General features: G+C 39.9%; 1 protein-coding gene across 1 annotated transcript in view; it reads right to left on the reverse strand.

Moving 5' to 3' along the window:
* Nucleotides 1–15282, reverse strand: part of mettl15 (methyltransferase 15, mitochondrial 12S rRNA N4-cytidine) — a 67446-nt gene that overhangs the window by 14445 nt on the left and 37719 nt on the right. The window contains exon 4 of the mRNA XM_068322906.1: nt 1556–1747. Coding sequence (XP_068179007.1) covers nt 1556–1747 — 192 coding nt within the window. The remainder of the gene's footprint in view (nt 1–1555; nt 1748–15282) is intronic.

Here is a 15282-nt window from a genome sequence, read left to right on the forward strand (position 1 = left end):
ACCCTCTAAAGCATCAAACTGTGATGCACTGTGTGTTCTGACACCTTTCTATTATGGTTGCCAGTAACTTTTTCAGCACTTTGCGTGACATTAGTTGGACAGTGACTGATCAGTGACTCAGAATGACTCTGGTTAATGTGTCTTAAAAGAGCTTTTTGATAATGTAGCCACACTTAGGTGGGATTATTCGTCATCCTCCCATAATATTGATTTATAACTCAGCCACGATTAAAATGAAAATGATATATGATTCAAACCCTGTGATTTATTAACTCTAGTCTATGTGTCATTTTTTCTTTCCACTTACTTAACTGAGGTGCTGCTAGTTGGTTATTTGTTAAAGAGCTGCTACTCGCAGAAACTCTGAATAGGTATTTACCAGATTGTTGAGAGAACAGCAGTGGTGTTTTCCCAGGAAATAAATGCCCGAGTCTTTAAAAAATGCACATTGGAATGTGTCTACTTGTTTATATATTTCATTTTCATATCATACCAGAAAAGGCATGTAGAAGAAATATGATTTTTTTACCAACAGTTACCAACAGTTTGATGTCACCTTCCTGGAGCACTTTACTTCGACAAAAAGTGTTCTGAAGAAATGTAACAGAATTTCAGAGAGTAATTGCACCAAATTGATTAAACTGTAATTTTTTCTTCTTGTTCCCAGCTAGTTATTGCTTTGATTTGCTGAGTTTTTGTTTCTTTTGCCAAAATTCAAAATGATTGCTGTCTTTGCCCTATTTTTAATAACATGGTGTTTCAATAATTAGCAAATAATAGGAAGTTTTCCAGTGTCACAGTGTCTTTGGAAAAGTGTTTATATTAATATCGAACTTGTTGCATATCCCAATTGTTGCCTTCAGCAACTCACATGCCAAGTTATGAGTAAATCAGATAATTCTCACAGTAAGTGAATTACAGGTAGACAAGAGTTTTAAGTCATTTAGTTTACTGTCTAACTCCCATTGTTTCTGATTTGTATTAGTTAAGTGGGTAGACGATTGCATCATCAGCATACAGGTATTTCAGTCTTCCATCTGATGGGATCATTGCTAAGAATTCTCATTTATACTTAGGAGAACCCAAGGATAAGTATTTGTGAGAGATTGAATAGAACTGGTGTCGAAGGCACACATTTTTTAAGTCAGACATTTGCTTCCCAAAGAGTTTTTCCTGCTGCATAAAGTCACCTCTCTCATTTTGAAAGCATTAGTTGTTTTAAAACGAACAAACAACCAAAAATTAAGATTTCAGTAGTTGAATGCCTGATCATTTTTGTTTTATGTTTTATTTTACTTTTCCTACCTTTTTATCAAATGTATAAGAAAAAAAAAACAATTCCTCTGTAAGGCCATTGCTGGACAATGTTATTACAAGACAATTTGGGTGACACTCCTTTTTTATTGCATTTTTTTATATTAATACTCCACTGACTACTTAGTACATTTCAAGGCACTAGTGGCCTTGATTATCAAGCATCTCCCAGTAGACCTCATTAGGAAAATGAACGGTAGTGTTTTTTAATGTTCAATAGTGTATGTTGCAAATATCTTACCTATCTCTATCCATTCTCATATCCAAGGGCCCATCTTTGCTGATGCAGAAGCCTCTTTCTGCCTCATCCATCTGCATGGAGGAGCAGCCGGCATCCAACAAGACAGCATCGATGCTTCCAGGCTTAATGTTCATGTTAGATAGCTGAGATTCAAGCTCACTGAATCGGCCAAGTAGGGGTTTCACACGACCACTGAAAAAAGGATGGAGTAAAGGAACATAAATTGCATCTAGAAATGTGCAAAGTGTACAAAATACATGCTACAAAACAAGCTCCAATTATTAATTCATAGATCATAAAAACTTGAGTTACCGTGTAATGGCAATGTAAACGGTAATGTAAATTATCCTTCATAAAATAACACAATTAGGGAAGAAGATGGGAGTTATTTAATTGAAACTACAATGTGGCTATTTTCTATTACCACTAAGGAGATATTAAGGTAAGTCAAGGCTGTGATAAAGCTACCCAATGTCAAATAAAACTGATTATATTGATCTTTCTGGAATGAGATCAATATTAGGTGGACAAAAAAAATTTAAGATATATGTTTGTATACAAACATACAAAGTTTTGTTCTCATCTTATCATTGTCACGTCGTGGCAGCAAGATGGAGCCCAATATATAAACAAAGTTGAATATTGGGCAACATGTTCAAACCCTAACATATTATTGACTTTAAACACTCAAAGCCAATCTGACATATCTTTTGAAGCAGATTACTGTTTTACATCTTGGACACAATGTGACTTTCAAAGTTTTCAAACTGCTGTTCTCTCTACACTGTACCACTTTCTGATTCAGAACTGGTAATCTTTTGGCTTGTGGGGTGTGCAATACATTACTGATCAGTGACAGGATCACATCAAAAGATCCTCAACCAAAAGTAGGATTTGTCACAAAATGGCATTGGAAATGGTTGAATATGTACAGACGTCCAGTATCTTCAGATAATAATTCTAGGAGTGAGATTTTTTTCCCTTTAAAATAAATGTTGACCAACATGTGGTCCAAGTTTCTTGTTTGCTGACTGAAGGGCAAGTGCAAGGACTAGAGTGCAGGTTTCTGGCTGGTGGGCTGATGATCTTCAATCTCTACTTCTTGACTTTTCAACTAACTTTGCCCTTGTCTGCTCTTATTGGGTAAGGGTCATTGGTTGAGCCATCAACCCATCCCCATGGAAACGAAACATTTATTCTTCTTGACATCATTTGGGTGTCAGCAAAACATCGACCCACTCAGACTCTGTCTTTGAACAGTTCCCGCATAGTGATCATGTAACCATTTGGGATTTTGGTGTTCTCCAAGAGCTAACACGAGGTGAAATGTTAGGGTGACAATCCTGTAGTGTGACCGTCGCATCATGTCTTAACTGGAAAGGTGGCAAACTTCTGTGTCACTTCCTCATGCACGAGCGGTTACATCGTCCAGCCGCATTCATGCATTTTTCATATGACCTTTTAACATTGTGTGAAGAAAGATGGTGGCAGAGAAGAGAAACAGTATTTGCCACTGATAAATAACAAAGACAAGGTCTTCTGCAGCCTTTTTCAACCATTTGGTTTAAAAAGGTTGCTGGTAAAGTTATTCTACAAACACCAATGGTCAAAATATTTACTTGTCCTTTTATATAGACCTACTTCATAAAGAACAGACCATTTGCAATGGATAAGCAAAAGCTATACCTTCCTTATCAAGCTCACTCCATGGATAAGCAACATGAGGTTGACATATATTTTTAAAAACCTTTAAAAGCTATTTTATTTAAGACCTCGTGTGAGGACCAACAAAAGACACATGGTTGTTGCCATGGGTCTGGGACAATCAAAACATTCACTGGAGTCATGGTGTCTAATCCCACTTGAACCCTATTGGCTTAGCTATTGGTATCCTCCATTTGATGGAATTCCTTTTTCAGTTTGCTGCTGCCAAAACAAGCATCATTTTATACTGTTTATATTTTAGTTATTGTTTAGTACATAAGTCCTGTTAATACTGCATGTGTCTGTTAGTGTAGTGTATGTCTTGTGGTATGTCCTGTGATGTCAGTGTTTCTTTTTCTCCAGGTGTTTATCCAGTATTTATTCGTTATGTAATGCCTGAGCAGTGGATATGTACAATTTCCTCTGGGATTAATAAAGCAGATATCTATCTATCAAATAACGACTACAAAATTTTTCACTCCAGCCTGTCTTTATGATGACATATTTGCTATCTTTGCAAAACAAAAGATCCTGTTAGATATTGCATATTCTGTTTTTGTTAAGCGTCTAGCTGATAGGGGTAATCATTGGAAAAATAACGGAAACTTTCCATTTTTCAGTTACTTTAATTAGTTCCTCATTTGATTAGCAAATGTTCTTACACTCAGAATAGCATGACAGTGTCACCTCCAATCTAGTTAAAAGTCATTATCAGATGCAACTGAGCAAATATTGTAGCAACAAGCCTTTGATAGCATGGGTGTGTCCAATTCTATATAATGATAATGACTCTTATTCATTTGGATTAAGGGATTTACAAATTAAACTTTATAGAGCATAAACTTTATACACTTCATAGTCTTTTTCAAAAGACTCAATGATGCTTTACATGCAGAAACAGATATTAGTTAATATTAGTTTTAATTGAGATAAGGTAAACAAGTTAACATTAGCTAACACTGGTTAGCTGTGAGAATAAAGTCTGCAATGCATTTTCAAATAACTCAGTAATATCGATGTCTCACTCAAGCAAATAGAAATGTGTGCATGCAAAGTGAGTCATTGCCCTCAACACATGAAGCTCCAAGATGGCTTGTTTATTTTAGTTGTATGTATATTTGTCCTGAAATACCCTGTTCAGAATGTTCAGTGGCTTGAGATCAGTATGCCCCATGACTCACACGATTACTATAAAAATAGTCTTTTTATGACTATACACTTGCATGCATGGAACAGAAGATTTAGAAAACATGTTGACCTGGAACATGATGATATTTCATCCATTGCCGTTTTTTCAGTTGTTGCTTGGTAGCTTACTTGCCATCATGAGCAGGTGTTACTGCTCTACTGTACTGAAAAATTTTGGATTCTCTGGAAAGTTATTACAAAAAATGTCCGACAATCAGTGTCTCACTATGTTGACAACTACAATAAGAATTCATGGAATGTGTCCTTCTTGCCACAGTGTTTAGACAGCTAATCCCAGCAGTTGTAGACTACAGCAGTCACTGATTCTATGAGCATCCATCCCTGTGTATATGTGACCATATGCGCAAATACCAGTCATAGGCTTCTGGTAAAAGTTTGCGTTGTCTTGAACTAAAAAGTCTTATGATGGATCTACTGTGCTAAATATTGACAATGTTAATTCCAATTGAGTAAATAATCAAGAAAGCAAAGCAATGTAATACTCTACAACTAAGGATTATTTTCTACATTTCTTTATTATACCAAAATCAAACTATTTGCATTTGCAATCAAAAATGCTGCCTACTCTCAACGTCTGTTTATTTTTTCTTCGTGTCTTTCATAACATCAGTAAGCAAAACTTCTCATTACAGTATGTTTCATTTTCAACAGAGCTGCCAAATAGTGATAACAAAAAGAAGCCCATCCACCCCCCTGTACATTTTAGGTAGAGGAAACTAAGAGTTTATAGGTAAGAATTATGACAATTTAAAAAAAAATTCTGATATTGGCTTAAGGTGAATCACACCAGTGACCCGTGGTCTCACTCTGATGAGGCTACAACCTTTGAAATGAAAATTATAGAGACTGCAAACAACATTTTTTTTTAAATGTACTGCATTCCTTACTTTATAATTCCTGAAAGAATGCGAGTTGATCTATGCAGAGTACTGTCTGTGCCACATTTTTGTGGCATCAGTCACAATACCCACTTGCAAAAGAGGAGCGAAAGCATTAAGTAAGGCCAGAGATCCGAACTCACTGCAGTTTCCTCACAATGTGGAAACCTTTTGAAAACTCCTATCTTATTCCATTGTGCTGATTTTGAAACGTTACACTGCCAACTAATGCGGTGGCATGTGTACTACAGTTTGGTTTTTTTTAATGTTGCTCACTCACCTAAAGTTACACTAGCAGCTATTAAGTCAGAGACATGAGTATGAATGTTTCAAAAAAAAGAGAAAAACTTACTCCAAATATTTTTTTTGAACTACAGTGGACATTTAAATATTTCAGGTGTTGGTGCAAAGACAAAATGTTCGATACGAGTCCTTGAATAAGAACTCAAATGCTACAAGTTGCTTTTTAAGTGTTGGTAAAGACATTTCTGAAGTCCGCTGTGTTTTCCCACACAAACATACATTCCACTCCACATTGTGACTTCTACGTGTTTTTATAAGCCACCGATGGATTTAAAAATATGCAAAACAGTTACATAACATTTTTAAATTATTAACTTCTTTATGTGCCTCAGACACAGAGTTGGAGATATAAATGCCTTATGTAAGATCTTGTATTATTAAAGAGGACAAGTTTCAGTGGTGTATGTGCTGAGGTCCAAGTGTGGGCTCATAATTGCTTAAGAGATTTGAGTTATTTATAGTTGTAGCACCACACAACATTGACATAATACAAAATTTTGTTACTCTGGCATCTCGCTAAATCAATGTTGAAAACGAATTTCCAAAAGCTCACAGAGAGAAAGGCCAGAGCTGTGCACATCGAATCACACAATATGGAATAGGGCAGTGACAACATTAAGAGTTAACGCTCGTGATGAACCATTCATCTTGTGCTGTATGCATTCTCTTCATCACAACATCCACTGACGTCTCATCATCGCTTAATGGACCACCATTGTCCATACTGTTCATTCATTTAATATTCCTCAACTATTATTATTACCATCGGCAATGGTCTCTCTTCTCTTCATGAAACGTTGAGAAATTGGCACAGGTACGCCATAGGACAAATCCCAAAGGACTTGATGACTTTTGTGTAGCACCACTATGAAGTGGAAAATTGCTGTATTGTGTTACACATTTCAACAAATGATAAAGTGTCCATGAAATTTGAATACATGTACCTTTGGTCCAATAAACCTGCTATTCTGAAACAAAAATTAGAAAATGACAAATGCCTCTTTTTTTCAATTGTACATTCTCAATAGAAAACTGGAGACAAGGTTTTTTTTTAATGATCAATGAATGTTGAAACATTTACAAAATGTTAATGGGGTAATTTTCCCTTTCTTTTTGTCCTCAATATATATTTTTTGACTTTCAATTGTGTGTGTATCAAATACAAAAAAAAAATTGAATTTAATTTTGCAATGTTTTTTTTATTGGAATCATCTTTGTCAGCATAGGATGACCTGAAAGCTATCATGACTGTAGAGTTTCCCAGTTGTTGAGTGATGAGATTTATTAACACAAACTATAACATAATGAGATTGGATCATAGCTGTTGGTAAGATTTTACTTGAGCCTATCTTTCCACAAAAAGGAGCAACAACTAAAAGGTGTTTAAAGGGGTCTAAATATGAAAAACATTTCTGTCAGGTCTCTATATATACTGTAAATAGTGGTACCCCCTAAACCTACCAAATCCTAGACCCTGGAAAACAAACGTTTCCTGCATCAATAGAAAAAAATGCAAAATTTATGGCCAAAAAGCTACATATTGTCACAGCCCTGTACCTGACGTCATCTCCAGATTGATAGAGTGATTGACCCAGTCTGAGTCATATTTGATCGTACACCTGGATAAGGGTGTGGTCATCCTCGATGTGAAGTTTGTGTCCAGGCTACGGTGGCAGTGTGTGGTAATGACCTGGCTCAGAGCTACACACTTAAAGTTCCTCACAAGCTGTTGAAGTCAGCTAGCATTTGGCTAACTAGTTATCTCCGCTTCAGTCAGGTGTGTGTGTGTATGTGTGTGTGTGTGTGTGTGTGTGTGTGTGTGTGTGTGTGTGTGTGTGTGTGTGTGTGTGTGTGTGTGTAAGGCCTATCCTCAGCGTCATAGCAAACACCTAACCGGTTTCATAGTAGATGAAGACGCTACGCTACTAAATCAGAACTGTTGTCTGGTTTTTGAGGGAAAAAAGCAGTTTCATCCCTTCTAAGTATTCATGAGAGCTGTGTGCATCCAAAGCGACTACACCACTCATTGACAAACAACCTCAGCCTTTATTTACAGCCTGATATTCACTGTCACCAGTCAAGGGTTATGTTCAACTGACATAAACCCTGGATGTGAAACAATCCAGGCAGAAATCAAGAGGTGAATTTATGACTCATTCCCAGCCTTGTAAGAGAGTGGATGTATACGTTACGTTTATATACGTTTATACGTATACGTTTTCAATAGTACTGTGCGTTTTCTGAACAAAGAAACATCTAACCTTTTAACATTTATCAAACTAAAAAGACCAGACAAAATTGAGAAAAAAAAGACAATTATCCGTTCTCCACACTCATCTCTTCTACAATCATGTCTTTTACTTTTTTCCTTAGTTTTTTCAAACTATAAAACTCTTGGTCTGTAAAAACTGGCTCACAACTTCTTGTTAAACTTTTCAGATGAAAGCTGACGCTATCCAGAAACATGTTGAGGTCAGGAAAAAAAAAAGTCTACTTTTGCCCTTTTCCCTTTTATCTTTTGCGAATCATATTTTTCTGTTACAACCTCTTTCAAACTGTTTTCATTCTCGTTCTCAGAACTACTTGTATCAGGAGTTATCTCAGGTGTTTCTTTCGCAATTTTCTTCAGTTTATTCATTCTTGTGTTAGTGTTTTTCCTTTTAGGAGCAATCTTTAATAATTTCTCGTCCATCACAACATCCTCCTCCTCCTCATAGTTCTCCAGGAGAGACTCTATCACCCTGGCGGCTGTCTCTCTAGCCCCTTCAGCCTTCACCAAATCACTCTGTCCATCTTTTGTGCTGTTATCTGTGTCCTGCGTGCCATTCTGTGGCTCCGGGTTGGTGGCAAGCGACTGTTAAACCATCCTGGCGGCTGTCTTTCCAGTCCCCTCAGCCTCTGTGTTATTCTGTTATTCCAGGGTGGCGGCCAGCGACTGTCTAACCATCCTGGTGGCTGTTTCTCCTGCCCCCTCAGCCTCCGTGTTGTTCTTTGGCTCCGGGTTAATGACCAGCGACTGTTTAGCCTTTGCGCTGTAACCTGTGACCTCTGGGTTGACACCCGGTGATTCCGAGTGGGGTGGAGTTGGAAACTCACAAGGCTGCGATTGTGAAATCAGGACTGCAGTACTGGAAGACACCAGAGGGATTGCTGCCCCTGGTTGTTTAACCTTTGCGTTGTCATCTGTATCCTTCGTGTTATTCTGCGGTTCCGGCTTGGCAGTCGTCGACCCAGCGGGTAAAGGAGTCGGAAACCCACAAGCCCATGGCTCCGGAGCCCGGACCCTAGTGCCAGACTCCATCACAGCCGCGTAAGTAGTTGCAACTACCGGCTCCATGACACCCGCCACCTGCCCCGTGGCAGGCGGCAGCCAGCAGTTATCCTCTCCATTTGGACAGTCACGTATGAGATGTCCCTCCCATCTGCACTTGAAACATTTCATGCTCTCACTGGTGATATAAACCGGATGGTCAAAGTGATCAATTTTAAACGTGAGCGTGAAATTCAGCTCTTCATCGGACTGATTGGGGATCATCGTAACTTGTCTCCGGAAGCTGTAACATGCCTGAGTGGTATTGCCTACTGGGAAAATATTGATAGGACCCAGGAGCCGACCATGTCGCGACAGCTCCTTGTCCAGGAGCACGTCGCTGTGGTATTGCGGTGCGGCCGATATGATCACCGTTTTAATCAGGCTTGCCAGGGGGAGGACGGGGATGAAGGTATTCTTAATCACCACCCCATTCACAACCACCTGGTACGCTTTTTCAATTTTCTCATGAAAAATTACGACCCCTTTGTTCATTCAGGAGCCTGATTTAACGCCGTTGTAACCAACATGCTACCCCACCGAGCATTTGGGGGGGGGTGTTAACTTTATCCCATCCTGGCATGTGAGCTTCACCAGAGCGGCTTTCTCCTCCTCGGTAGCCCATCTTGGGGCCACCATAGTGCCTCCTAATCTCCGCAAAGGTCTCACAGACAACCCAACTGCGAAGGAACCATCATTAACTGAAAGTGATGATGCACGTACACAAAAAAGCAGAAAACGACAGAGTGAATATGTACATGGACGCCACACTCTCGTCTATTTCTCTCACAAACTCCTGAAACGTGGCCATGGTCAAATTCTGGCGCACAAAAACTTGTAGAAATGCATAAAATAGCTAAAAATTAAGTGAGCAGATGCGCAGAAATGTTAACACATTCCTTCCTCTTCTCAGATCAGAGCGAGAGAGAGACATTTTGCAAATCATATTTTTCTGTTACGGCCTCTTTAGACTGTTGTCATTTTCGTTCTCAGAGCTACTTGTATCAGGAGGTGTCTCAGGTGTTTCTTTAGCAATTTTCTTCGCTTTATTCTTTCTTGTGTTAGTGTTTTAGAGAGAGAGAGAGAGAGAGAGAGAGAGAGAGAGAGAGAGAGAGAGAGAGAGCCTTTTTATCTTATAGTTTCTTAGGAGTAAAGTGCTATATTGATACATTCGTCCTCCTTGTCACTGCGATGTAGGTTAGTGGATGGAGATAAAAGTTTGACCTTGCCCAAAAGCCAACAGATAAATACAGGTATACTTCACAAATACAATATGTTTTATCGTACCTCTTTGGTAACATCCCATGTTTCATTAGAATACGATAACAATTGTCGAGAAGCACAGCTTTTATTACGTATGTCTTGTCCGTAATCATCTCTGGTGTCCACTAATTTCTGTCCTATGTGCTAAGATTGTGTTTTTTTCCCCAAAAAAATCCTGCTCGTTTTCCAGCCGGTCTCATTGTGTCTACACAATGAACCACAAGTTACATGACTGCGTAAGCAGCTCCATGCGTAGTGTAGAAAAATCAACAGTTATATCATGAAAAACAAGAGTGAAAAACAGGAGAAAAATAAGAGCGAAATACATAGGTAGCAAAGTTACTGAAAGCTAACTTTGCACACCAATTAACACAGAGTGTTTCAGAATGGAAATGATTTAACTATACTCAATAAAAGATATTGAGGACGATGGATCAATTAGGGTCAAGACATTTCAAATACAGTGTAGTGGGACATCTGGCAGCTGAATGACATGAATTAAAACAAGGCAGTCAGAGACTGCAACATCCTGTAAAAGCCCTTAATTCAACATTTTTGTGACATACGTATTTTTGTGCCTCTAGATTCCTGAAAATGTTGCTTTTTGTTTTGTGATTGGCTGATGGCATCTGGAAGTGCGCTCGTTCAGTCAGTCTCGGACTTTCGTGAGACATACAAGTGCTTTGAACACTCTAGCAGAGTGTGTGAAAAAGTAATACAGATAGAAGGTGGTTTAATATCAGTATGGGGAGGGTTCATAAATGTTTAAATTACCATCAATAATAAGAAATAGATCGCAATCTCGATCGCAGATTCCTCAATCGCGTGTGGTTCCTGGAACGCATTGACCGCAAAGACCAAGGGCGCACTGTACTCTTACTGCGGCTAACCTTCATTCCTCTCCTTTCCAGGACAAACTTCCACCTCTCTAGCTTGTCCTCCACCTGTTCCCTGCTCTCACTACTGATCACAATGTCATCTGCAAACATCATAGTCTAAGGAGATTTCTGTCTAACTTCATCTGTCAGCCTGTCCATTACCATAGCAAACAAGAAGGGGCTCAGAGCTGATCCCTGATGCAGTCCCACCTCCACCTTGAACTCCTCTGTGACACCTAAAACACACCTCACCACTGTCTTACAGTCCTCATACATGTCCTGCACCGCTCTAGCATACTTCTATGCCACTCCAGACTTCCTCCTACAATACCACAGTTCCTCTCTGGGCACTCTGTCATAAGCTTTCTCCAGATCTACAAAGACACAATACAGTTCCCTCTTGCGTTCTGTGTACTTCTCTATCAACATCCTCAAAGCAAATACTTTAACTGTAGTACTCTTTTTTGGAAACCATACTGCTGCTCACAAATGCTCACTTCTGCCCTTGATCTAGCTTCAACTACTCTTTCCCATAACTTCATTGTATGGCTCATCAGCTTTATTCCTCTGTAGTTGTCACAACTCTGTACATCTCCCTTGTTCTTAAAAATGGGGACCAGCACACTTCTCCATTCCTCAGGGATCTTCTCACTATCTAACATCCTGTTGAAAAACCCAGTCAGGTACTCTACTGCCACCTCTCCTAGACACTTCAATACCTCCACAGGTATATCGTCAGGACCGACTGCCTTTCCACTCTTCATCCTCTTCAATCCCCTCCTCACTTCATCCTGACTAATAGTTGCTTTCTTCCTGGTCCACAACGACCACCTCTGCTAGTCTTTGTTGTCTCTCATTTTTCTCGTTCATCAACTTTTAAAGTTCTCTTTCCATCTTTCCATCACACCACTGGCACCTGTCAATAGACTTCCGTCCCTATCCTTAATCACCCTAACCTGCTGCACGTCTTTCCCATCTCTGTCTCTGTCTTGCCAACCAGTATAGATCAGTCTCTCCCTCGTTACTGTCCAACCTAGCATACAAGTCATCATAAGCCCCTTGTTTGGCCTTTTCTACCTCTACCTTCACCTTACGCTGCATCTCCCTGTACTCCTGTCTACTCTCCTCAGTCCTCTCAGTATGCCACTTCTTCTTAGATAACTTCTTTCTCTGTATACACTCTTGTACCTCCTCAGTCCACCATCAAGTCTCCTTATCTACTTTCCTTCCAGATCACACACCAAGTACTCTCCTACCTGTCTCCCTGATCACATTAGCTGTAGTTGTCTAGTCACCTGGAAGCACCTCCTTACCACCCAGAGCCTGTCTTAACTCCTTACTAAAAGTTATGCAACGCTATTCCTTTTTCAGCTTCCACCATTTCGTCCTGTGCCTTTGCCCTTTTCATCTTCCTCACCACCATAGTCATCCTGCACACCACCATCCTATGCTGTTTGGCTACACTCTGGCCTACCACTACTTTGCAGTCACTGATCTCCTTCAGATTACAGCGTCTACACAAGATGTAGTCTACCTGTGTGCTCCTACCTCCACTCTTAGGCCTTGTTCAGACTAGTCGCCTATATCCGATTATTAGCCCATCCAGATTGATGTCGCATATCTCATGAAGTCTGAACAGTCCCAATCGGATTTTTGCAGGACGTAGTTTTGTGTCAGATAGGGAAAGAGGCGTCTGCAGTCTGAACAGCTCCAAACACTCCAATCGGATACGGCAGACCAAAACGTCATGTTCGCGATGCGAGAGCAAGGTGCCAGGAGGAAGAGCGTCGCGCATTTAGGAGGGGTAAAACATGGAAGAAGAAATTGATGTCTGGTGTGTGTGTGATTTTGTACACCTCTATCAGACAGTGATATCGCCAATACGCTAAGGTAACAAAACTTCTGGTTCGTAATCGTTGTTGTTGCCGCAATTATATGACCTCATACATTACGCGCACTGAATGACGACTCGAGCCCGACATCATTGCTATGACAACTTGGCAGATCGGCCGATAATGTGGCCCAGTCTGAACAGAGCAAAATCGCATTTGGACACTTGCTAAAAACAGTGTGAACAGTCATCCTTTAAAATCGGGTATGGAAGGAAATCTGATATGCCTGCAGTCTGAACGGGGCCTTATAGGTCACTGTATGTTCCTGCCTCTTCTGGAAGAAAGTAGTCACTATAGCCATTTCCATATTTTTATCAAAGTCGACCACCATCTGTCCTTATGCATTGCTCTCCTGGATACCAAACCTGCCCATCAACTCCTCATCACCTCTGTTTCCTGCACCAACATGTCCATTGAAGTCTGCACCAATGAAAACTCTCTCACTTCTAGGTATGCTCTGCATCACTTTATGAAAGTCCAACCAGAATTTCTCCTTCTCCTGCAGTTTACATCCTACCTGTGGAGCATACCCATTAACAGCATTGAGCATCACACCTTCGATTTCTAGCTTCAGACTGATCATTCTATCTCACACTCTTTTTACCTTCAGGACATTCCTAACATACTCCTCCTTCAAGATAACTCCTACTCCATTTCTCTCCCTATCTAGACCATGATAGAACAACTTAAACCATGCTCCTAAACTTCTAACCTCTCTTCCTACAAACACACTTTCCTCCTGTCCTCCTTCGATCAACAGTAGTCAATTTCCACTGGCACTCTGTAGGTGAACAGCACCGATGGCGGTCGTTGTTAACTCGGGTCTCGACCGATCCAGTCTGGAAGTCATAGGTTTGATTTGCATGTTTAATTTGGCAAAAGTTTTCTGTCGGATACCCTTCCTGACACAACCCTCTGTATTTATCCAGGCTTGGGACCGTCACAATAAGACACTGGCTTTTGCCCTCTTGCGGCTACATTACGGTATCACGTGACTGCCTTCCAAAAATCCACGATGAGTACAAAAATTGAAATTTTATCTTGACCTATTTTTCTCAAGGTCATAATCTCATTTTTATACCCTTTGTCGCCCGAGTAATGTGCTTTTTCTTTCATCTATCTGCAACGGTTCTGAAGATATTTGGTGGACGGACAGACGGACGGACACTGACAATTACAATATATTACTGCTTCGCAGGATGTAAAAAGCACAATATGGGACCCTTAAGTAAATGATAGGGTATATAAATGTTTATACCAGTGTTTGTGTTTCATCTATGAACCTCTTATACACACATGATATCTGATATATATCTGCAGTATGAGTGGGCCAGGACAGAGAAATTTTAATTCTGATTGTGGATAACATGACATACAAGACACTTAGACTAAAATGTAAACACAGGACAACTTTAGGAGATGTTCTCAGAGCTCCTCAGAGTGGTGATGTCCCAAACTCCTGTGGGGCACTGCTTATGTTTTATCAAATATGTTTTCTCTGCATTTGTGTATTTCCTCACAAACTGTCCAATGACATTTTTTACTTGCCGAGTCATCTGGAATACAAGGACACTTTGTGAAGATTTCAGGAACCTTCATACATCCTCAGTTTGACTATATGTTCATTCAATGTGATGCTGCCACTTCACAACTCAAGTCTGAAATACTCTCTTGTGTTGACCAGCTCGTTTCTTTTACCTGCGTCATTGAAGGCTAGGACAATATGCTGATTGATTGCTTTCAGCAGGGGAACAGTGATGAAAATATCTACCGTCTAGTGAAGAAAAAAAAAGAGGCTACAGCAAATCAAGAAACATATACTAGTCTTTAAAATATACTTTGTTCAAAAATTTGAGCTGCCTCATCTTCTCTTCTTTATGTCACTGGTCAATTGTTGCAGGAACTCAAAAGCGGTAGCCAGCTACCTTGGAAATAAGAAAATTTCTGATCGAGAATATTTTTCAATATAAACAATTGCAGGTACACATTTATGGAGGAAATGTGGCTGTTATGAGGGACTGGTATGAGAAAAGAAAGTCCAAAGAGCCATAATTAAAACACGGGTATTGATCTGGAATCCAGATCAACGATCCTAACCCACTGAAGAGAACCTAAATATGTGCTTATCTCTTTTGTATACAGTAATCCCTCGATTTTTAGTAGGTAGTCACCTGAAACCGTCACAAGTTATTGGCTGGCAGCATGGGGGCAGCAGTGGCTCAGCGGTAGAGCAAACGTCTTAGGACCAGAAATCGCCCAGCCATCAGTGGTTCGAATCCCGCTCCCACCG

The sequence above is a fragment of the Antennarius striatus genome, chromosome 1, assembly GCF_040054535.1.
Source record: "Antennarius striatus isolate MH-2024 chromosome 1, ASM4005453v1, whole genome shotgun sequence".
NCBI classification, from domain to species: domain Eukaryota; kingdom Metazoa; phylum Chordata; class Actinopteri; order Lophiiformes; family Antennariidae; genus Antennarius; species Antennarius striatus.